The following is a 24,410-nucleotide window of genomic DNA, read 5'->3' on the forward strand; positions in this document are numbered from 1 at the left end:
CAGACAGTGAAATGAGTATTAACAGAAAGAGGCATAAATATGTTGCAGAAGTCATTCTAGGAATATTTCTTGGTAGTGAAGCACTTCCATCCTTTGAACTGATTTCTTGCCTTGCTACTTGGTATGGATGATGATACCAACAAAGTCATCTCAGCTGTTGTAGGACAGGAATGGTTTATTACACAGTTCTGCAACTTTTAATTCTATTGGATAATTATATCATGGATGACATTGAGCATACCAACCTCATATTTCTGTGGGCTGGGTATGCAGCCTAAGCCAGATGACTGTCAGGGCTGGATAACCCATTCTTTTCTCATTTTCTAATAAAGACAACTTGAGAGAAGTACTCATACACCTTTTGAGCATTGAGAAAGTCTAGGTGACTGACTTTGATCAAATGCCAGATTTTTCATGGTCAAAGTTCTGTACCAAATCCTGTAATTACAGACCTGTTGGGATCGCTCCTGTTTGCATCTTCATGGTAGTGTGAATACAGATTGAACCAGGACTACATTGCCAAGGGGTGCATTAGGGATTTTGTATGTACACACAAGAAGCAATGCTGTCATGTCCTTCTGCCAGTGTGAGAATACTGCTTTTAAGATTCCCACAATTTTATTCTTGACTGTAGCCTGGAGGGATATATTTCAAAAGTGCAACTGGGTTTTAAAGGTGCTCCTGTAGTTTTTCATTTGTTTCTAATGCAGACAACCAGCAGCTGTACCAGCAAAATGCCGTATATGGCATCAGTTTTGTCCTAGGAATACAAGATAAACACAGCATCTGCAGAAAAAAGTACTTCCTAGAATCAGTAACTGTCCAGTCCCTGATGATTTCAGTCCAACAACACAGAACTGAAAGTTGTATGCATGTCAGAACTGCATAGACACCATTACCAGACACAAGGAAAGTATTCATTCATAGCTTGGCTGTGGTGGTGGTTTGTTTTTCTTTTTTGCTCCATGTTGCATGTTTTTCTTTTGTCCAGCTTCATGTTGTGTTTTCTTTTGTTTGTTTTCTCATGACTAGACTGCCTCTTTGTCAAAGATTCCTGCCTCAAAGTCTAGAGCAAAGTCATTGCTCCCGCCAAGACCCAGCTCAGCTTGCTCCTTAACTACTAAAAGGGCCACTTTTCTTGATACAGACAGTTGTTATGTACGGCCTTCCTCAGCAGGCCCAAGAGACTGCTTGCCCTACTCAAAATCAGATACTAAGGTAAGGTAGCAGAGTTGGTAGAGAGAATTAGCTTGGAGACGTATAGGTGAACCCACTGATCACATTCTTTACCCACTGAATCTGAGTAATTCTCTGTGAAGCTTACTGGGATTACTTACATCCAGTGGCAAGAGAATTGATTATTAGGCTACAAGATTTGTGCTACAAAATGGATAAAACAGAAGGAGATTCTCCAGAGGAAACATAAGTGAAATAAATTACAACTAGAAGAACATAATCCTCTTTCTATTGATTATATGGATCTGCTTCTGCTGAGAAGTTGCACCCATTTACGTGTGGGTAAGTGGCAAAGAACAGCAGCGTTAAAGTGCCTCCAAGTTTAAAACAATTTAACTCTCAATCAGTTAATATTCTCTAAAACAAATTGAGTCCCCAGTGTAGGAGGGTACAGTTCTAATCATCAGCAGTAAGGGCAGAAGCCAAATGCTCTAGGATCCAAGTCTGATCTATGTATGGGACCATGTTGAAGAAGTTGCAGTTGATAGAGATGTTTGGCAGTCCATCCTAGCTTCTCCGTGTTTACATTTCACTTGTGTTCCACATCTGCTTGATGCTGAGTTGATGACTCTCCCCACTGAAAAACTGGTTTTACTCTTCATTTCCATTTTTCTGTGCTAACACTATGCTTGGTGTGTCTTTTACTGTTTGGGACCATCATCATATTTGTCTGTTTGCTTATGCAAGACTGTCTTTGGCTGTGTGTCCCATAGGTTCAAGAATACTCTAACATACAGGTCCATTGCTTTAACCATAGTAAAAAATAAGTATGGAAGGAAATAAGTCAACAGGATTAATAATCCTGAATTGAAAAAATAAGCTGTAGCTAAAATTTGTTCTCCAAAAAAAAAGTGCAAGGTAGAGTTGAAGAATGCAAAAAAATCATACCTCACCTAATAGTGTACTGTGGGGTATATTCTGGGCACCAGTACTGCAGTTACTTTGCAGGTAAATTCATGTAAGAATTCCACACCTGAGTTTCAGAGAGTAAATTCTTAAACTTCAACTTGCAGTAAAATAATCCCTTGTTTCTTACTAAGAAACAAATGTGGAATCCATTCATTTAGATCTAAGAGTATCTGTGTTAAGTAGATAAGATTACTGGTGTTTTGATGCAGTAAACAAGCACTAGGGAGCTAAGCAGAGCATGGGAGCTAGCTGGATCCCCACAGGTTCCTGTGTGAGTGGTAAGTTGGGCCTGTAGGATGAGGTTTCCCTTTCTATATAGGTTAAGAGAAATCACAGCCTATTGATCTTTGAGTTTTGAAAACTAAACCTTCCCCTTTTATGTTGCTACTACTAGGATGGAGTAAGCAAGAGTCCTGAAAAGCGTTCCTCTCTACCAAGACCTTCCTCTATCCTTCCTGCTCGAAGAGGTGTATCAGGAGACCGAGACAGAGAGGAGAATTCTCTCTCCCTCACAGCTTCTCTCCCTTCAGTACGACGGACCACACGTATGTTTTTTGCATATTAACCCTCTCCTACTGCTGTGGATGTCTGCTATCCTTGTTAGATGTGTCATATTGCCATAGCATCATGTGTCCTTGCCTTTTACAGAGGGGCAGGTCTGGGATATGGGATTGGAAATCGATCCCCACAGACTGATTTTGTCCAGATACCGAGCAGCACGGGCTTGAAAACAGGGACAGGATGCACCCTTTCTGTCCTCTGCAATGCCCAGACCTAGGACTGCTGTTCAGACTGATCATTGATACCTGAAAGTGCCTTTGCAGGGAGTTCGGAGCTGGGCAAGTGGCTTAAACCACGACAGCAAGATACTTAACACAGGGCATTTACAAAGTAAATTCCAACAAAAAAAACGAGACAAACTTGAAGTAAGCAACATAAAATATTCTGATGGATCTTGGGAAAGGGAACCTGGTAGTTACAGTCTTTAATTTGCTGTTTCACAGTAATGATCTCCCTGTGCCATAATACTAGGGTAAACTCTGCTGGTAATTGAGATGTTGGCTAGTGGAGTGGGGAGGAGGTTAGGATAGTAAACCAGCAAGGTCCTTTTACAAGAACTAATCACAAACCAGAAGAAAACACAGAACAAAGAGAATTTTATCAAATACCCACAGAACTTTTAGTTACATTTGCATTCAACACAGGCCTCAGAGCCTGGATGTAGCTCCCTGCTTTCCAATAGGAATTCCTCTGGTTTCTCTCTTTAGAAATCAACCTTTTTTAAGACAGCTACAGGGAAATAGATGATTAAATTCTACAGAAAAAGTGCATTGAAATTCTTGCATGATTCTCCAAGGGTAAAACAGAGACCCTTTGTAAGCAGAGTGACCCCCAGCTGGCACAGCAGCCCATTCTGCTGATGAGGAGTGAGAGACCATTGAGCATTTGCCAACGTGGTGAAGGGCTGAGGAATGAAAAATAAATATACCAAAGCTGCAGGGAGCTGGGGAACAAAAAATGCTCCCTTTCTGTCTCAGTTGGTATGGTGAGAAGGTTCTGGTTTAGGCTTGGTTTGGAAATAAAGAAACCCTTCAGGGAAGCTGGAGGTGAGAGGTGTATGCTCTATCTATTTAATGAGTCATGTAAAGCAAAGAGTTTCTCCTGGACCCCAGGGGTAGCAGTGCCTTGGGTTTGGTCCCTCACTGTTACTTAAACAGAATGATTGACAAATACTTCAGAGAAGTTTTTTTATTAGCCCCACTGGATGCTCTAGAGAGGCCCATTGGATTTGTAACTCCTGAACATTTCAAAGGTGAAAATGTACACGCAGCCATCCAGCTTTGTGGTTTCCAGGCTTTGAGGGTTGGTTTGGTCTTTCTCTCCCTGAGTATTCTCAGCAGAGCTTTACTTAAAGCAGCATATGAAGGTACCTTAGCTTGTTTACTTGTGTTTGAGAGTTACAAGCAGAGCTGGCTGCAGAAAACACAGTGCCACTAGTAAACTGTTCTTGTGTTCAGTGAGAATGACTGGCAATACCACAAGCACTGTTTGGGGCTGCTATAAAACATTACAATATTTATTTATTTCTAACTCACATGCAGATGTAACTAGAATGTGACTTTTCATCTAGGTTGACTTCTGTAATTGCTTTCTTTCACTGCACTAGTGAAAAATAGCAATTAAATGTAAGGGACATCTGCCTATCCACACAACAGAGCTATGACTTGTTCATGAGCTGAATGCTGACCCAGGGTTCAGCTGCAGACACTGGATAACCAGCAGTGGTATGTGACTAGCAGCTGCCAGGCACTCAGAGCCTTTAGTTTCAGTCTTACAATCAGAATTTTTCCCACTCTAGTTTAATGCTCAAATCCGTTGAAATTGGTGACAGCACTCTTACTGCCTAGTCAGGTTGTCAGATTGAGTCCCTCAATGTCAGGTGAGATTCCAAGGGTGCTTCTTGTCCTTTACCCAAAATGGAAATCAGCGTGGTATTCTGCCTCATTTAGTGAGCTTTGTGGGAAGCATGGCTGTGTTACAGGACAGGGAACTCAGTCACCATGTGGGCAGTTTACCAGCTCAACCATACATGACAAGGTAACTCCTGACAGGTTGATGAGCAAAGTAAGACACAGAGATAGACATCCAGTGTGCCGTTCTACCACTAGCACAGCCATCTTAGAACTGTATCTCTCCAGGCACACAGGGATGCAGCACTGGGAGGAGCAGAGGGAAGAAGAGCTGTATTTCTGTTGGTCTAATGCTAGTTTTTGTCCTGCATGTAGGATCAGAGCCAATTCGTAGCAGAACAGGAAAAAGTGGAACTTCAACTCCCACTACTCCGGGCTCCACTGCCATCACTCCAGGGACACCACCAAGCTATGCCTCCCGTACCCCAGGCACTCCAGGGACACCCAGCTACTCCAGGACCCCACACACTCCTGGCACCCCCAAATCTGCCATACTGGTACCTACTGAGAAAAAGGTTGCCATAATTCGCACTCCTCCTAAATCTCCAGCCACTCCAAAGCAGCTACGGGTTATTAATCAGCCTCTACCTGACCTCAAGAACGTCAGGTCCAAAATTGGATCAACAGATAATATCAAATACCAGCCGAAAGGGGGACAGGTAAGGATTCTGCTTTTCATGTTGGGATGGATGTGGGATGGGAGCCATTTGAGTTGCCTTGCAAATGCTGCTTCTGTTGTCTGTATGCACTGGTTGTTTCGGTGATGATAAAAGGCAGGGGCCAAGACAGTCTTGAGAAACTATTTTGTCCCCTGAAAACAAACTGTGCCTCACTGAGAGCAGCTGGAAAACTTCAAAGTAAGAGTTTGCACTCCATGCCATAGATAACTTTCAGCCTGAGTCTCATCAGTTGCTGCTTATCTAGTCTTTATCAGTACCAACAAATGGAAGAGGTTTGTTTTAATTCAAGCAAGTTCAAATTCAACCTAGACAGATGTTGGTAGGATTGCACACTACCATGACCTTTTCTTGGGTCATTCCACATTGTGTGTGCATTGTCTTGGGTGATGTTAATGGGGGTTGCAGCTTCCAACCTGACAAATCTACCTCAAGTTAAAGATTATAGGAGGGGGCAGATATTAGACTTAACTGTTTCTTGCTGAGGGTTTAAATAAGCAGGAACAGGGCTTAAATTGTATAAACTGGAGAATGAATATAAGAAAAGATTAATGTGTGATAAAGCAGATCATGATTTTCTGTTCTCACTGTCTGAAAGAACAAGAATTCAGGGTCACAATGCTATTAAAGACATAGTTTCATACCTTGCAGAGTTATGCACTGAAGCGCATTGTCATGAGTATCACTTTTGGCTGAAGACTTCACATGTGTTAAGCGAAGTCATAAAATCAGAGAATGGTTTGGCTTGGAAGGGACCTTAAAGCTCCTCCAGTTCCACAACCCCTCCCACAGGCAGGAACACCTTCCACTGGAGCAGGGTGCTCCAAGCCCCTGTGTCCAACCTGGCCTTGAGCACTGCCAGGGATGGGGCAGCCACAGCTTCTCTGGGCACCCTGTGCCAGCGCCTCAGCACCCTCACAGGGAACAGCTTCTGCCTAAGAGCTCAGCTCAGTCTCCCCTGTTCTGGCAGGTTCAAGCCATTCCCCTTGACCTGTCCCTACAGGCCCTTGTCCCAAGCCCCTCTCCAGGTTTCCTGCAGCCCCTTTAGGCACTGGGGCTGCTCTCAGGTCTCCCCTTCAGGAGCCTTCTCTTGTCCAGGCTGCCCCAGCCCAGCTCTCTCAGCCTGGCTCCAGAGCAGAGCTGCTCCAGCCCTCGCAGCATCTCCATGGCCTCCTCTGGCCTCACTCCAGCAGCTCCACATCCCTCTTGTGCTGCTGCCCCAGAGCTGGATCAGGACTGCAGGGGGGGTCTCCCCAGAGCACAGCAGAGGGGGAGAATCCCTTCCCTCAATTTGGTGCTCACTCTCTGGGGGTGCAGCCCAGCACACATTCCAGAAAACTGGGTTGCACAGTGCTTACAGATTAGATACATATATATGTGAGATTTCGAATTCATAGTGGAATATACACAGCGGTGAGGTTTGCCTAATGGTGTCTCAGAAAAAATATTAAATTGGATCAAAACTTAACATTGCAACCTCTTGCAGGTGTTGCAGGGAAAAAAACAGGCTCATGTTGTAAACAATAAGGTATCTCTTAGAAGCTGATCCTGTTTTCACGGTAAATTAACACATCCATTGCTTTCCACAGTAGACAGTTACTCAGATAAAGTCAAGATAATGCCTCAGCAAAGGTTCTTCTGCCTTTCTTTTGACAAGTATCTGTGTAATTATTTTGTGGGGGAGTTCAACACCCATTTGACATATTGCATAGCAGATGGTAATGGTGCGCAGGGGCTCCAGGAGGCTCAGAGCACAAATTCAGCCTGTGCATCTGGATTAGCATTCCTCATAACAAGCCCAGCTGCTGGACCTGCGGCTCAAAACCAGCACCATGTTAGCCAGCCCTCCTCCTTTCTGGTATTCTCTGGGGACTGTTAACAGCCATACAAGGCCTGGGGGGAGCACAGCATTTGTATTTCTTTGTGAATGGCATGCCTAGACAGCTACACTTCCTAGAGTTGCAGTCCTTGCAGGGTAGTGAAGGATGGCACAGCAACTGGCATTTCACGTTTCCAGGGATCACAGGGGAAATCTGCTGGGTGGACATAATGTCACTCAGGCTAAAGCATTTTTTAATTCCTAGTGATATGTGGCCACTGAGCTCTGGGTTGAGCAGGGAGAGACTCGCTGAAGTTTTCCTTTATGTCTCCTTTACTCCATAGTTGCTTAGTCTAGACAAGAGGTTTTAGGATTCATTATTTTCCAGTTTCTGCAGTTTAATTTCATAGGTCTGTGAGAGAACACATGAAAGCTAATTTTGTTTCCTTGTGTCTGCTCACTTCTTTAATGCCTGGTGGCAAATACTGTGCTGGCTGAAATGAGCTGTTATCTGCTATCTGCTTTTAGTGATGATAAATGAAACAAACCAAAAGCTGCTTGAGTTTTATAACCTGAGCTGGAAGTGCTGATAGCAACAACCACAGGAAAAATAAGCAGACAAAAAGCCAGCATATATCTGGGCAAGTTAAGTACATACACATGACATGCAAATCACTAAAGGAATACAGATATGCAGCCCAAAAGTGTCATTTGGAGACAGGCTATCCTTTTACCAGAGGCATATCTAAAGCTAGCAGAAGATCTCCTTTTAGCTTACAGCTGTCCTAGAGAAAGCAGCCCCACTCTGAAACTGCCAGAGGCTGAGGTGCAGAGCTAAAGAAGCAGGGGATGTTTGAATGCTAAATAAATCAAGAAATACAGTGCTTGATCCTTGAATTTCATCAAAAGCTCATCAGACAGCAGACTGATTTTACTTCAGCTCTGCCTTGCAGCCTCAGAAACAAAGAAGAGAAATAGCTTCACCTGATAGGAAGGATTAAAAAAAAGGAGCATGCTTCAAAGGGGTAGAAGCAATTTAACTTTGCACTTCATTAAGGTCCTACTAGGAATAGATGGCTTGAGATGTGTTTAATTAGTATTCTGCAGGCTGGCGAAATAAGGGCTTCTCAGCTCTGTGCTGCAGCCAGTAGGTGGTTGTCTGGTTTTCTCTTTATAGTAGAGTATGGTGAAATGTATCATTCTTGGCAAAGCTCAGAGGCGACTCGCTCATGGGTATGTCTGCTGGGCTTCAGATGGATTTTCACACTGCATCAGCTGTGGAGGAAATGCTGTGCTTTCAAATGTAACCCATTTGCATCTGTTATTTCTCAGACAGCCCAAGGGAAGCATGGAGGAACTGGGGGAAGGGGTTGGAAATTTGGTTCAGATGCCAAGACTGGGGTTTTTCTTTTCTCTTCAGAATTTTGATCTTCTTGAAATTCTGTCTATGAATGGAGTTTGTACCATATCAGAGTGCAAAAGTGCACTAATTGAGTCTTGCCATCACTGACCACACAGACTATTCATAAAGCAGCATAGGCCAGCAACCAAGGGTAAAGCCAACCTAGATTTGTTTTAATCTTAAAATGTATACCTAAACCCTGAGCCATGGGCAAGAACTTAAGTGGATGTGAATCAGCAGAGCTTCATCAAAGTGAATGGAGCTGTATAGACTAGAATGCCACACACAAGGTGTAAATATCACTACAGAAAGAGCCAGGCATTTTCTAAGAAGTAAGATGACATGTAGAAAAACTCAATCCCTGAGTTTTTGTTGAGGAGCAAATGTTGAAGAACAAAGTGTTCCTTAAAGGTTTTTAGGAAGATTAAGGAAGACCTTCACTGTCTTCACTAAATAGTAGAAAACAAAGTGCAGTTATTCATGGGTCAGAACGTCTGAATAAATTGATGACAACACTATTCAGCAGAACCTGTCCAGAAACCACAAGCATGATGGCAAGGAGAATCTGCGTTAGATGATAAAATAGACCAGCACAGGGCAGTATAAGACATCTCAGAGCTACACAGAGGAGGAGGTTTGTATGAACATCTGTCATTTTTTTGTTAGCTTCAAAATCAGTCTGGTTGGCAGGAGAGATGACAACACACCTTGCTCCCTCCATCATCACAATTTACAACCCCACCTGCAGAGAGCAGTAAGCTCCTTGAAGTGTTCCCTGCCTCAGCTATAGGCTGCCAGGATGCAAAGGCAGATAGATACAGTGGCACAGCAGAACTGAGCACCTCCTGAGAGAACTGCAGGTCAAAAGGGTATTCAGTAAGTTCCCCTTGGGATGGCATCTTATAACTCTTCTTCCTCTGTTTTACATGTCTTTGCACCATGTTATGACCACTGATGACTGCCCCAAAATTAATCTGAAGATCTAGATTGTATGCTATTAGTGCACTGGTTGATAGAAAGTGTCCTAAAAGGTAGTGAAGGATATAAGCATAACTAAAGTGCAGACTGAGCTGTTGCTGGGTCCCATTCTGTCTCTCATCTCCTTCTGGCACATCATGTACTGTTTCTCCAATACACTGTGATCTAAAAGCACTTTCACGGAATCACAGGATCCCAGACTGGTTTGGCTTGGAAGGGACCTTAAAGCTCATCCAGTTCCAGCCCCCTGCCACGGGCACGGACACCTTCCACCAGCGCAGGTTGCTTCAAACTCCTTCCAACCTGGCCATGAACACTGCCAGGGATGGGGCAGCCACAGCTTCGCTGGGCACCCTGTGCCAGTGCCTCAGCACCCTCCCAGGGAACAGCTTCTGCCTAAGAGCTCATCTCAGTCTCCCTTGGGCAGGTTAAAGCCTTTCTCCCTTGTCCTGTTACTTTGGCCTGAGTTAGGAGAATGTCCCTGCTCAGGACAGTGAATAACATAAATGATCTTATAAGGTTTGATGCTTCCCCAGCCAGAGTCACAGGAGGCAGCTGTGTAGGGAGACGTGGATTGACAATGTGACATGGCAGCAATGAAAGTACTTAGCTAATGAGAGACTGGGAGGCAGTTGTTTCCACACTGGTACCGGCATTCATCGGAACAAGTTTGTGCATTTGTCAAGTCACCAGTTCACAACTGTGAGATAAATTCATCTGTGTCAGTCTGGTTTGGTTTTCTTTATAGATTCCCAGATTTGTGGATTTACAAGACATTTGAAAGGCTTTGTTCTGGACTGAAAATGAGGAATGAATTCATCCCTTGTTAATTGAAGATGGAATGCAAAGAGCCATGGGGAGTTTCAGGCATACCTTCAAAACTCTCACAGCTCAAACCCATAATTTTTAAGGTTTTGAAATTCAGAAGTTTGGCTGATCATTACAGATTGTGCAGAAATAACATCTTGCTGCTCCCGTGTTCAGACTGCACTCATTTAATGGAAGGCTTGCCCAAGAACAGTCTGTACAGTTAAGCCCTGAATTATTCTGGATAAAAAGGAAGATTTTCCTGACTCATACTTTAGAAAAATGAAGCAATCAGTGCCAAGCTTTCGCAAGTTTTAGAAAGTTTCTTTGGGGAAAGGTATTTGGTTGGTAGAAATGAGCAGGGAATTGGAACTTCATGTCCCAACCTGACATTCTCTTTTATGTTTATGATACTAGCCAAAGTGGTATTCTGTACCACAGCACATCATGCCCAATATAGAAACTGAGGGGAGTTAGATGGAGAGGACTGATCACTGCTCAGATTGGGCTGGGTATTGGTCAGCAGGTGATGAGCATCTCTTCTATGGGGTTTTTTTTTGTTCATTTTATTCCTCTTTTGCTCTCTCTTTCTGTCCTAGTATTATTATTTATTATTATTAACACCCATGAGTTTTTTTACCTTTCTTTCAGTTCTCTCCCCCATCCCACCGGGGTAGGGGGGTCAGTGTGTGGGCAGCAGCATGATACTTGATTGCCAGTCATGGTTGAACCATGACAGTCACAAGCTGCTGATGGGGCTCTAACCGCTAACAAAACCTCCACTGACTGCAGTAGCCACAAGCTGATGTTTCTCCTTCTTTCAAAGGCCGTTAGCAGCAGTGCACTGATTTCTGCCAGTCAGATCTGATATATTCAGTCTAGGTAAAATCAAAGGTATCACTTTCTGGAGGATCTTCCAGTGTCTACAGTGGCAGCTAAAGTGACCAGTTCCAACTTTAGGTGGCTAATGACAGAGGAGACAAATTCTGGCCATGAGGAACCATACGCTACTGGTCTCTTGGTAATAGTGAGGGGAGAAGCTGTAATTTATTTCTTTTTCTAGAGCAGATTGAAATTCCCAGGACATAAATTCTGTGCAAGCCTGAGTCATGCCAGCAGCAGGTTCAGCAGAGGAGGTATTTTCAGCTAAGCAAGAACTGGTCTAGATTTTGAGAAATAAAATAGGGAAGGTTGTTCTTTTGGGAAAAAAATGTTCAGGCAATACATAATCTGCATCAGAGCTGTTTGGTCGTATAATAGTGTTCTGTCTTTCACAGGAAGATGAGAAAAAGAGTTTATTTTGCTCAATGGGAAAGGGCAGGAAAGAAGAGGATAAAACACTTAGGTTTTATCTTGGAAATTTGGATTTGAATAAAAAGAGATGCTAAGGGACATGTCTGCTGAGCTCTGGGAAAGCCAGTTTGCATGGAGAGTGAAATACAAGAGAGTTTTTTGAACTTGAACTGAGCAACTGAATTTTCTCCACTATGCTGCAGTAAAGATAATCCAGACACAGTGATTCAAAACTCACCTCTTCTTAAAGATAAGGAACATGATTGAAAAACTGTGATACTTGATGCTCAACACTTGGTATTTAAAGCTATTAGTACTCTTGCCACATGCAGGGACTGTTGCTTCTAAGTATCAAACTCTGTAGTTTCATAAAATCTGTTTTGTTTAAGGGAGGACTAAAGCAAGGATTCTGTGGTTTAGTTGAATTAATGGAGCTAATAGGGTCTTTTTTATTTGGCATGCATGAATCTCCTTCAATTTCTTTTGCCATTCTTTGCATGAGCTCCCCAGATTTAGTGAGGGGTACAATTCCAGAACACGTTACACTTCATCTGATGTGGATCTTGCACTTCCTTGAGTTGTCTGTTAAATTCAGCTGGTGTCTCTTGACTGTAAACTCTTTGGCATGGCAAGTGGTCATTTTACTTTGTATTTCCCTGCACAATTATGCAAAACCTGTCACCATCTCCCTATAGGCCTTTTCTCCCTCTATTGGTGGGAACATACCTAGTTCAGTGTGGTCACCTTATTAATTACAGTGATTTGTAAATAGGTAGAAAGCAGCTTGTAAATCAGCTATTGTTGTCCTATGCAAGTATTGAAGATGTATGTGGCTGATTGCAAGATATCTGTTTATTCTACTGATACTTCCCTTTGGAAGTACCTATTTTCAATTGGTTTTTTTCACAATTTAACTGTTAATGCTGAAATATTACATGCTGAGTGTCTGCTCTGTACTTAGAGAAATGTCAGAAATGAACTTGTCTTGTACACCCTGTAGGAAAAGCAAGGTGAGGATGGAATGTTATTTTGCCTATGCTATGTCCAGTACAGCCTTTTCTTTTGAATCTCACTTGTGTGTAGGCTGGCAGCTTCCCTAGTGTGTATATCCAGTAATTTCAGGAATGCAAGGGCTGAACATGATCACAAGCTCTGTTTGCAGATGTGGAAAGTCTGAGGCACAGTCTTTCTCTTCAAGAACTTTGCTAGGCCAAATAAACACCCTTCATTCTCCCTTTACCTGTAGCCTCTGCCAGAAGCATGAAAACTGTAGTATCATCTGTTCTTGGCAACATGTAGATTTGGAAGCACTGAGAACTGCCTCTTGATGCTAATCAGATTTTAACCTTAACCTTGGTTCCTATGCAAGACCAATTCTTATCTCACTGTGTTAATAAGGAGACCAAACACTGAATAATGTCTACTTCTGTCAAATTACTGTGATGCTGTGGTAAGTAGGAGGAACTTGTCCCTTTCTGATAAGTTGTTAGGAGTCTGGGAGCTTTTCCCAATATCACAGCCTGACAGTACGTTCATACGGCAAGTGGAGCTTTTGTAAATGCTTTAGGCACAGTGTTTGTGGTAGAGCTTCTCAGAGGCCATAACTGCAAGGCAGGGAAAACATAAATGCATCTCTTGAGGGCCCATGGACTTGTAGATGTCAAGTTTGTCTAAATGATTTCTAACCCTGTCCTCCTCAACCAAGGGAAAGACTTCCTTTCTCCAGGCCTTCTCCCTGGTCTCCTGAATCAGGAGTTCCTGAGGGCTGGCATTGGCACTGAAGACTGAAGTTAGGAAGGCGTTCAGTTTCTCTGCCTTCTCTGCATCCTCTGTCACCATGGTCCCTGCCCCATTCAGTAGTGGGCCCACATTTTCCCTAGTTTTCCTATTATTAATCTATTTGAAGAAGCCCTTCTTGTGGTCTTTGATATCCTTAGCCAGATATAATTCTAAATGGGCCTTGGCTGTCCTAGTTGCATTTGAGTCTACTCTGTCAATGACCCTATATTCCAAAGCTGTCTGTCCCTGCTTCCACCTCCTGTCTGCTGCTTGTCTCTGAGTTTTCACAGAAGTTCCACATTATCCATGCAGATCTCCTGTCCCCTTTGCTCAGTTTCTTGCTTGTGGGGATGCAGTGTTCTTGAGCCTAGAGGAAGTGATCCTTGGATATTAACCAGCCCTCAAGGACCCTTCTTCCTTTTAGGGCCCATTCCCATGGGATTCTCCCAAGAAGGCCCCTGAAGAGTCCAAAGTTAGCTCTCCTGAAATCCAGGGTTGTGATCTTACTGCCCTGCTTCATCCTCGCATGATACTGAACTCCAAGATTTCATGGTCAGTGGTCACTTTAGCCCAGGTTGCCCCAACTTTCACATCACTGGCCGGTTTTTAATATGAGGTCCAGCAGCACACCTTTCCTTGCTGGTTCCTGCATCACCTGTATCAGAAAGTTATCACTGCTTTCCAGGAATCTCCCACATTGTTTGTTCCTCCAGCAGATGTCAGGGTGATTGAAGTCTCCCACAAGAACCAGAGCCTGTGATTGTGAGGCCACTTCTTGACACACTCATCATCCCCCTGAAACAAAGTTCCAGACATTCCAGGTGTTCTCTCACATAAAGGACAACTCCACCACCTTGCCTTCCTGGCCTGACTTTCCTGAAACACATGTAGCCGTTCATGACAACATTCCAGTCACGTCAGCTACACCACCATGTCTCTGGAATTGCGGCCAGATCAAAGCCCACCTACTGCACATGGATTTCTAATTCTTCCTGTCCATTTCCCATACTATGTGCGTTGGTATGCACTTGGTTTCCTATCCATGCCCTGCATCTCCCAGTACTTTGATAGACAGCATTCAAACAGCACTGAAGGTGCTGGAGCACAGTGTCTGATTCCTGCTTGGGACTCCTGGAAGTAGTGTGAGTCACTGAGGCTATGCTCTGTGCACATCAGCACACAGTCTGCCCTAGGCTTCAGTTCTGGACCATTGCTTAGGAGTCATCAGAAGACAGAGTGGGGGGGAAAGCCTGTCAGACTTTCAGAGCTTCAGACAGAAGCTAATTTTTCCTTGGGCAGTGTGGTTTTGTGGTATAAACCCAGCACTGTCTGTAAGGCTTAATTTTTTCACTGTGGTTTAACTTTACATGGATATGACAAATACTGAGGAACCTCAGCTTGGTGCAGATCAAAATCCTGACTTCCAGGCCCTGTCCAGCATACCTGGGCAAACCAGCATCATATCAGAAGACAATGTACCCATTTCAGACTGGCAGGTCAGTGCAAGGGCTGTGAGGGACCCTGTCAGGACATTATCTTGTTGGAATGTTTAGTGAGCATAAAGAAAAAGCAGTCTTGTTTCTGCCACAGACTATGATGTTCTCTTTCCTGAATGAGAGCATGAGCAGGCTTCATCTTTCTTTTAATGTGCAGCACAATTGAGGTGCATGTATGTACGTCCCTACCACACCTCCACCCCCACAGAAGATGTACTTACACATTCAGGAGCACAGAGACCTCCCTGGTGAGTCATGGTCTTCATGCTGCCTCTGTCACAGAGAGCTGCATAATCTAATTCCTTTCATCAAGTGCCATCATAAAAGTTTATCATTTTATTGTCATAGCTCTGTTCCTTTAGGAGGCAGTTCCAGAGCTTCCTTTCTCTGACAGCTACAAATTTCTCTCTAGATTCCAGCTTCAAATAATTCACAATCACTTTATATTCTTTGTTTGCAAGCCAAAGTTTCTCTTTAGCCTCAATAGTTCCTGTCCCTCTCTGGTACTTTCCCTCTCATGTTTACAGCCTGATTTCTCAAAGGAAACAAAGCTTGTGCAGTCATGCTGTCTGGCTGGCAATCTCAGCCATCCTCAAATCATTTGTAAGCTGTTGGCCAGTTTCAACCAGTGCTGGCAAGGGAGTGGTGGATAGAAACACGGGCGTCCCTCCAAGTTGAGTGATAGTTGTTAACTGGGTACAAAACAGAGATTCAGCATAACATAGTCGTTGGGGTAAAGGCAGTGATAGCTCAGCCCTTCTCCTTAATCAGAGACAACAAAAAGCTAGCTGGCTGTGTACTAGTGTCTGTTTGCCCTGTCTACCAAACCTGAGAAAAAATTTGGGAGATACTGTTGGCAAGAGGGAATAGGACTTGCTGAAGAGTATAGGATGGAGGGATTAAGCAGTTTAAAGCCATAGTCTACAGTAAACAAGGTTCCAGTAGTTGTGCAATTCTTTACTTATAGAAGGTAGTCATGACTAAAATATGCGCAGGGATATTGATATAATCCAGGAAAGGGAGAAACAGCTAATCAGAGAAAACCTTGGATCAGTGCAGTTCTTCCCTGTCCCAGAGGACCAGTGCAGCACATCCACATCACCCAGCTCACTTCAGCCCTCAGAACAGGACATAAATGACACATAGGTCTCCTCCTGGCCCTTCTACACAGGGGCACATTTTACCCAGTGAGACACAGAGGATAATTGAGATGATTGGTCCTTTACAGATCTGCTAGCCAGATCCATGGGCCAGGAAACTCATAAACTGCCAGACTACTGGGTGCAAATCAGCCTTTAGGCACTTGATCAAAGGCACCATCTCAACTTACCACTTTGCTTTGGGTCATTGTAAGCTACAGGCCCCTGAGCTGAGGCAGCACTAAGGTCTTATCATGTCCCCTATGTCAGCATTTTCAGAGCAAAGGCACCCCTATGGCCATTGCAAAGAGGTGCTGCTGATCCATTGCTGAGAGATGTGCTCACAAAGTGCTAGGAAGGCTTTCTGTTTTGCCCAGTTGTGTCTGGCCTGAAGCTCCCTGGGAGTCAGATCTGACTCCACATCAGACATGTGTTTCTGTAACTGATGTGACACCTGTCTTGTATAGTACTGCGGTACATTTTTAAACAAATAGGCTATTGAGAGAAAGCACAAGAATAAAACTCTAAAGGCATTTGCTTTCATGTTTCAGCATACGTTGGTTTACTTGGATGCATGAAGCAGATAGGAGGGAGGAAAACAGAAATCTGTTTGCTTACTGAAGATGCCCATCTGAAGGTGATAATACCAGTTGTGTTTTCTGGTGTTGTTATCACCCTCATTGCTAAGCATGCCATCACCACAGATCTTTGCCAGTTAAAGGCAGAGAACACTTAATATCCTAATACTTTGACTGATTTAGTGTTTATATATAATGAGGGGGACCCATGAAAACAGCTTGCTGTGAAGAAATTCTTCACATTAGCTGCAAAGTGTGACCCTCTGAAGATTTCTTCTTTTTTACTGGGCTTAAGTGCTTAGTGCCAGAGGGATTTGACTCATTATCAAAATGTGATGTCCCCACTGCAAGAGCTGGGAGCTGCAAAATCTGATATCCCTGTAAGGGGGTAAATAGTCTTGTCCTAGGATGGAGAGGTGAGGCATAGAGGGAGTGATTTGTCTCAGATTCATCAGTGAGCATGGAGCAGTTTGGGGACCTGAAGCCAGGCAGCAGAAGCTGCACAGGGTTCTTCTCTGACTGGCCACTTTAGCTCCTTTGCAGCTGCTTTGTGTTCCTGGAGTGGAAAGTAGCCACAACAGGGTACTCCCATGTATCCTTCCCTTTCTCTTACCTCAATATCAGTCACTTTATCTGCAATAGCAGCCAACAGGACTGTGTTAAGCAGTATGCCAGTGAAGGCTCTGCAAGTGCCATTTAGCAAAATTAAGAGACAACCCACAAAATTCTGTGGTTTTCTGTACAGTAAAGAGTGTAAGTTCATATTGTATATTAATAACATAGAGATAAATAAAATCCAACCTAGCACTTGAATAAAGACTTCATACTTAACCCAGAGAAAGAATAAGCTGCGTGGGTGGCACCAGAAATCAGAAAGCAGTGATTGCAGCTGTAGGTTTCCAGATGTTGTTTTCTGCATTGCCCTTTAGTAGATGACTGTAAGGAGAGAGAGCAGTAGAGAGCTCTGACTTCAGTTTAACTAATTTTGTCAGTCCCCTTTCACAGGACACTCTGTGGTCTGTTCTATGAGCTGCTGTTATGACTGTATGGCAGGAGGGGCAAAATACCTCAGGATTTCAACCTGTGCCTGAGCTGGCTGGATCTGTGATTTTTGCATGAAATCTTACAGTACTGAGCTGTGGGAAGGAGGGTTTCCATCTTTTCCTTGTGGCCAGTCCAGCAGAAATACGGACATCACTCAAACCAGCCTAGGACACGCTGTCCAAAGACTATGTCCAGTCCTGGCAAGCAAAGAGTTCTTTGAGGTTTTCAGGCAAAAGCCACCTCTCTTATCTCCCAGTATAAAAACTTTCCCCTTTGTATTTCACCACCACTTTGTAAAGTAGAAAGAGAGCAGCACAGTGTATTTACATGTGCTGTGTTAGCATACTAAGTATAGAGATTGGCATGGTTTGCTTTGTTACATTTCAATACAAGTGGGAAGGAGTCACAACAGGAGGCAAAATTACCCTGGCTCCCTCATCTTGCACCCTGATGGAGTGTGTGTATGGTATATAGTAAGTTACCTCCGATTCCTTTTAGGTTAGGATTTTAAACAAGAAGATCGATTTTAGCGATATTCAATCCCGCTGTGGTTCCAGAGATAACATCAAACATTCTGCAGGGGGAGGAAATGTAAGTAGTATGGACACCCTGTGAACAGGCACCTCCACTGTGGTGACCTGCCTCGCACAGCCAGACCCCTCTGTCTCCCTCCCTCTGAGCACTACTTTCCTTCTTGCTACTGTTTCACATGTGAGTCTGGTCTGGTAGTCCTGTGTGAGCCCTGTGTACGCAATAATAGCCTCCTGATCTTTCTGCACAGAGCACAATTTGGATGGGCAAAGAAAATGAGAATAGAAGAGTTTATCTCTGAACGTCCAAGGGTGTTGATAGTAAAAGTCTAGTGTGAGCTGAAATGATTCAGTGCCTTTCATGGAGTGGCCCAAGAAAGTTATTTCCAAATAGAGACTACAGCTCACAGTGACTGACTGAATCCTCACAGCTGGGCATCTTCCAGTGCCTCAGTTCTTCCTCAACTAACCTTTCAGTTATGTGCATTCATCAGAGAGAAAGAAGAAAAATAAAACAGGAGAACAAAGAAAGCTTAAAGAGGATGCAATGGGCCAGCATGCTGAGTGCTAATGCCACAGCATTATTCCAGTGTGACAAATTGAGGTTGCTCAGGGTTTGACCAGACACCTCTCAATTCACTGGAACAGCTTAAGAAAGAGCTTAAGGCAGTTATGACCTTCCTGATGGAAATGCTCTCCTCTGAGATGGAAGAGCTGATGGTGTGGGCATGTCTGATCCAAACAGATTCAGTACAGCCACCAGTGCTGGCTTAACTCACTGCTGGTGATGTGAGCAAACCAATGGCATTGTAGTTATCCTGCAGCTCCTTTCTGGCCTGGAGGGGCTGCCACCTGCTACCACAGTCACTGTGATAGTGGGCTGCATCTGGAAGGTGTTTGGGAGTGTAGCAAGGCAGTAGTGTGGCTCTGTGGCTGTTCCTGAGCTGAGCTCAGCACAATCATGGCAATGCAGCCAACAGTAGGGCAGGGAGCAGAAGGGGAAAGGATGGTGCCTGTGCTGCTGCCGGACTGAGTGTAGCAGTGCTGCCACTCTTGGGTAAGCACCACCAAGCCAGCTGGCTGAACACCAACCAGCTCAGGTACAGCTGCAGGAGTCACACATGACCCTCCATAGTGGACTGACATGAAATACATACCGTATATGAATGCAGAAAAGTACAAAACAGAGAGGAAAAAAAAGTTGCCACATTGCACATTCAAGAGCAGAAGCAAAAGGATGGGTCCTGCTGCATGCAGGGCTTTGGAGCATCCACCCCAAGAGAAGGCTCAGAAACATTTTAGAAAGAACTCACAAGCTGATCTGCTTTGTCCTTCTCTTTGTTCTGCTGATAGTAAAGCTTAACACAGCTCTGTCATTCCCTACTTGGGAAGGAAGCTTTCTGTATTAATCCAGGTGTTTCCTCCTTTGTGGCATGGTCTGTTTTCTACTAACCATCTCTCTTTTTCCAGCGCTTTTGAGAGGCTTGGGCTCTTCCTCTGCGGGGCTTGGATTTTAATTTATTTGACTCTCTTCATACCTGTAATTTGTGTATGTGTGCTTTTGACAGGTACAAATTGTAACCAAGAAGATTGACTTGAGTCATGTGACTTCCAAGTGTGGCTCGCTCAAGAATATCCACCACAAGCCAGGTATTGTAGGAATTTCTGGGATGTGGGACAAAGCAAAGATCTACTCCTGTTATGTGAAAGAGAAATCATTGATGATACCATTCTCTTTTATAGCCTAAGAGAAAGTAAATACACTTTGCAAATACAAATAATAGTCTTAACTCTCCTTGACTATATATATATAAAGGCATAAAGGTATGGGGTCACCTGCTTTAGAGAGGAGATAAAAAAAAGTAATGCAGAAAGATGCTGTTGTGGCATAATGTTAGTCTGATATGATACTGAAATGCAGACTGAAGTCAGCAAAATACTTAAGCATGTGCTTAAATCCCATGAGAATCAGTAGGGCTACAGCACATGTTTACAATTTGAATATGTGTTGAAGATTTTACGTTTTACTGAGCATGCAGCATTGTATTATGTGCTTCTCTAAAAACCATTAGATCTCAACTAAAAGGGAAGTAATGTGAGAGCATCCGTGTGCATCAAGTCAGACTTTCTCCTGAGACATTCCAGCCTCTTACTCGGTATTTCCTTTTCCTGTGCAGGAGGTGGGCGTGTGAAAATCGAGAGCGTAAAACTGGATTTCAAAGAAAAAGCTCAGGCTAAAGTTGGTTCACTGGAAAACGCCCACCACGTACCTGGTGGTGGTAACGTCAAGGTAAGGGGACAGCCATCAGAGAAAAGACCACCACTGTGCCCCTCACCCAGTGAAATGATCAGAGCTGTGAATTCAGTGATGGCTCTGAATTGAGTAGGAAACATCTGTTTGTTTTCCTTCAAGTGCACTCACATGCTGTTTGTTCCATTTGGAATGACCAGTCTCACATCCACATCTAATCTGAGAATGAATCTTAAAGTGCAATATCCTATAGCTTGTGCACTGGCTTTTCCCATAAAGATGAACCTTGTTTGGGACTGTTTTACAGTGTCATCTAATTAGTTTGTAGTATGTATCAGGACTGCTTTGTGAAACAGGAGGAAAACACAGTAAGATTACTCCCACAGACATTTGAAAATACAGATTTCAGAAACAAATCACAATGCCCATAAAATGTATATGAAATTCATGGAACTAGGGACAATGGTACTGCTCATTAAAGCATCCATCCATCAGAGACAGAAATAGTAAGAGAATGTAACATAGTAAAGTAGTATATATTAAACAATGTAAAAAATCTTCAGTTTCAATTATTCCAAGGAGTGAAGAAGCTTCAATCATTGTAAGAGTTCTTAAAAGTAAACAAAATGAGACCCAAATGATGATCTATAACAAGATAATGTGGTGAATATATAATGTGTTAAATTCTTTGCTTTCCTGGAGCAGATCGACAGCCAGAAGCTAAACTTCAGAGAGCACGCTAAAGCCCGTGTCGATCACGGGGCTGAGATCATCACACAGTCACCAGGCAGGTCCAGCGTGGCTTCACCACGCAGACTCAGCAACGTCTCATCCTCTGGAAGCATCAACCTGCTTGAGTCGCCCCAGCTTGCTACCCTCGCTGAAGATGTCACGGCAGCCCTTGCTAAGCAGGGCTTATGAATCTGCTCATTTCGCATTGTATGAAGTAATAATATCTAGGCATGAGCTCTTGGCAGGAATGGGCTCAGAGCAGGTGTTACATTCATTCTTTACCATGTCTAAAACAAAGTCACATCCCAAGACTTGTAGTTACCATACAGTTAAAAAAACAGAAAAAAAATATAATTAAATAGACGCAGAAATTGGCCTGATCTCCATTTACAACAGGAAGACACTGGCTTTATATGGGTAATACAACTGCAGTATGTTACATTGGACAATTATTGTTGCTCTGCTCTGTCTTGCATGGAGTACCGTACTATGATAAAATGCATTTTTACCTTTCATGTGCCTGAAGGCCATCCACCTCTTTCTGAAGAGCCTTGTTAATATCCCAAGTTGCTCATTTCACTGTTCTGTTGATAGCTGGGGAAATGAAAGAAATTGCCCATTGTAAGTTATGACAGGTTAAATGAACAGTTTGCTTAGCAGAAGGAAGGGCATATAGAGAAATTCAAGTTTAATTAAAAAAAAAAGGTGTTATTTTGTATAAATGAGTAGAACAAAGTTGAATTAAGTTATTAACATTTTTTGGGGCCTGGTAATTATGTCAGTGTATAGCTGAAAAGCCAATAAATTATTTAACTAATAACTAAAAGTAGTAGTTGAAAACATTCAAACCATGCTTGGGGAAGTGCCGTAATAAAGCTGTTAAAAGCAGCACTTCCACCCCAACAGACTTGTGTCTGATTAGAAAGTTGGTTAAGCGGCTAGATTTGTGTATGCACCACCGGTTTCACATCCTTTCCATCTGTTTGATACAGTATTATAGATATATATATATTTCTCTGTGGCCATTGTGATACGCACCTCTCATATACTTGAATATTCTACTTCTTATTCACAGTATCTGTGTCTCTTGCACCCTTTGGTGTTGCAATTTTAGGTATGTAAAAGTAGATGTTAGCAGGGGGTTTTTTCCCTATTCGTAAGAATACATTTAAAAAAAAAGATGAAAATTTTAGCATGAAGTTGCTTTCTGTAACAACTAAAAGCCGTGACCCTGTTTTAGTGCCAGATGCAAGTCTCTTCTGTGATGCTAGAAAAAGGATTCCTTTCTTCTTCCCTTCTCTCCCTTTCTTCACAAAGGTATGATTTCTGTGGGGTCCGGATGTTTGTAAAAGGGTCTCCAAAGATGGCTGAGTTTGGATTCTGAATTTAAAAAAAACAAATCCACAATAGTTTGGTTCTGGGTTGTTGGTTTGTTTGTTTTTTTCCTTTCTTGTTTTATTTTATTTTATATTTTGGTTGGTTGGTCTTGTTTTGGTTTTTTTGAACTCCTATAGTAACAGTGAATGTTAATTTATTTTTTTTTTCTTTTGCTAAAGTTGAAACACAGAAAAAAAGTATTAATATGTTTTTTTTCCACTCCTTTAGTGATGACTTATACACTCAGGCACTCAGATAACAGTGATAAACATAACAGAGATGCCTGCAAGTTGTAGTATGTGGATAAATAAAATGAGCCCCCTAAACTGGGTTGCCATAGCTGTTCATCAATAAATAGGGCATCTTAAAACCTGAGCAAAGTGGGATCATACTGACTATAAAACGTATATGGAAAAGTGTGCATAAAAGATGAAAGGCAGAGATACATAAATAACCAATCCAGCGGAGTTACCTGTGGGAACTCCGACACTATCTTATGGACACTAAGAGATCACTGGAGGTAATATGGTAGTATTACGCATCAGCAGATAATCACCTGCTGGTACTATATGTACAGTAGACATATGGAATGACCAGTTTACATTCTTGCAGATTGTTTGATCTTTTCCTTTTGAAATCTCTCAACTAAACTTTGCACTGTCAGTTGAGCTATACTCAATACATGTATTAGGTTAACATTATGTGTTGGAAGCTTTTGATCTGTTCTTTTTCCTTCTTAATTTGTATGTGTGCGTGTGTGTGTGTGTTGGGCTTTGATCTGAAAAGACTCATAGAGATTTTTATGTCTGTGGAGAAGGATTCTAATAATTAATAGCACAGGATTCCCCGCCATTAAATTCAGGTAGTAAATGCAGTTAGTAGACAGTAAGTGTTCAGTGGACCAAAGGGGGATTTTGGCTAAGCTGTCACAGCAGCACAAAGACAAAACACAAAAGGTTATAGCTCTAAAAATTTTACTGAAGATGAACTCCTAACAGCCCCACACATGACACTGCAGATCCACAAAAAGCTTTTTCACACTGTAAAGTACCTAATACTGCTTGGAAGTCAGTTGTTTTATACAAAGGACAGGGAGTTTAGAACCATGCTAAGTGCATCTGGATTTCTGCCTTGTATTTCTGATACAATACTTTTAGTTAGAGTAATACTACAATTTCCATGGAAACAGTGTCAAGGGAGGTACATTAAAAAGACTCTTCCCATTTTTCCTGGAAAAACAACAAAGATGGAAAGGAAAAACAACAGCATAGCACATTGCTCTGATCATACTGTCAATTACTATGAATTAACCCTGAGCTTAGTTAATCCACCTATGAGTCCAAAGTCATTTATTTCGTGCATTAAAAAGAGCTTTCTTGTCTTGATTTGAGCAAAGATCTTTGTAATCATAATCATACTTCCATAGACAGAATGCTAGAACGCTGTGGAGTCAGATGAAAAGAAATCGAGAGGTTGTGCTGTTAAATAATAAAAACCCCAAAGTCATGTTACATGACTCTAGATGTTCACTGAAATGCTCATACTAATCTTCTCAACAAGGCTGTTGGTTTTTAAAACAACAGTTTGTAAATATGTAATGCCCACTAAAGAAGATAGGGCCACCTTCCTGGAACCCGCATCCGTTGTGTTTCTTTTCCACAGGCATGTTGAGCCAGCAGGTATGCTGGATGCCTCAGACCCAACCCTGTAACAAAGCAGAGATCATCCAGATAAAAGGAATGGTGAAATCTTGTTAGGATAGATAGGGGAGAGCCCCAAATTAATAATGCATCAAGTTGTAGAGACAAAAGTGCTTCTGCCCCACCTGCAGAGCTCTATTTCCATGTAACCACAAGCAGAAAGAAATCAAAGTTGAGCAAAGCTCTGTCCAG

General features: G+C 42.8%; 1 protein-coding gene across 1 annotated transcript; it reads left to right on the forward strand.

Annotated features, from left to right (window-relative positions):
* Positions 1 to 1,032: 1,032 nt before the first annotated feature.
* LOC101873943 (microtubule-associated protein 2) lies at positions 1,033 to 21,832 on the forward strand (the record flags this gene model as incomplete). The annotated part of the gene is made up of 7 exons (XM_034074298.1): positions 1,033 to 1,218; positions 2,540 to 2,690; positions 4,932 to 5,275; positions 18,127 to 18,219; positions 19,727 to 19,808; positions 20,336 to 20,448; positions 21,115 to 21,832. Coding segments are annotated over 7 exons (1,185 nt in total), but the record flags the coding sequence as incomplete, so codon positions are not given.
* Positions 21,833 to 24,410: the final 2,578 nt, after the last annotated feature.

Source organism: Melopsittacus undulatus, unplaced genomic scaffold (genome assembly GCF_012275295.1).
Source record: "Melopsittacus undulatus isolate bMelUnd1 unplaced genomic scaffold, bMelUnd1.mat.Z mat_scaffold_833_arrow_ctg1, whole genome shotgun sequence".
Taxonomy (NCBI): Eukaryota; Metazoa; Chordata; class Aves; order Psittaciformes; family Psittaculidae; genus Melopsittacus; species Melopsittacus undulatus.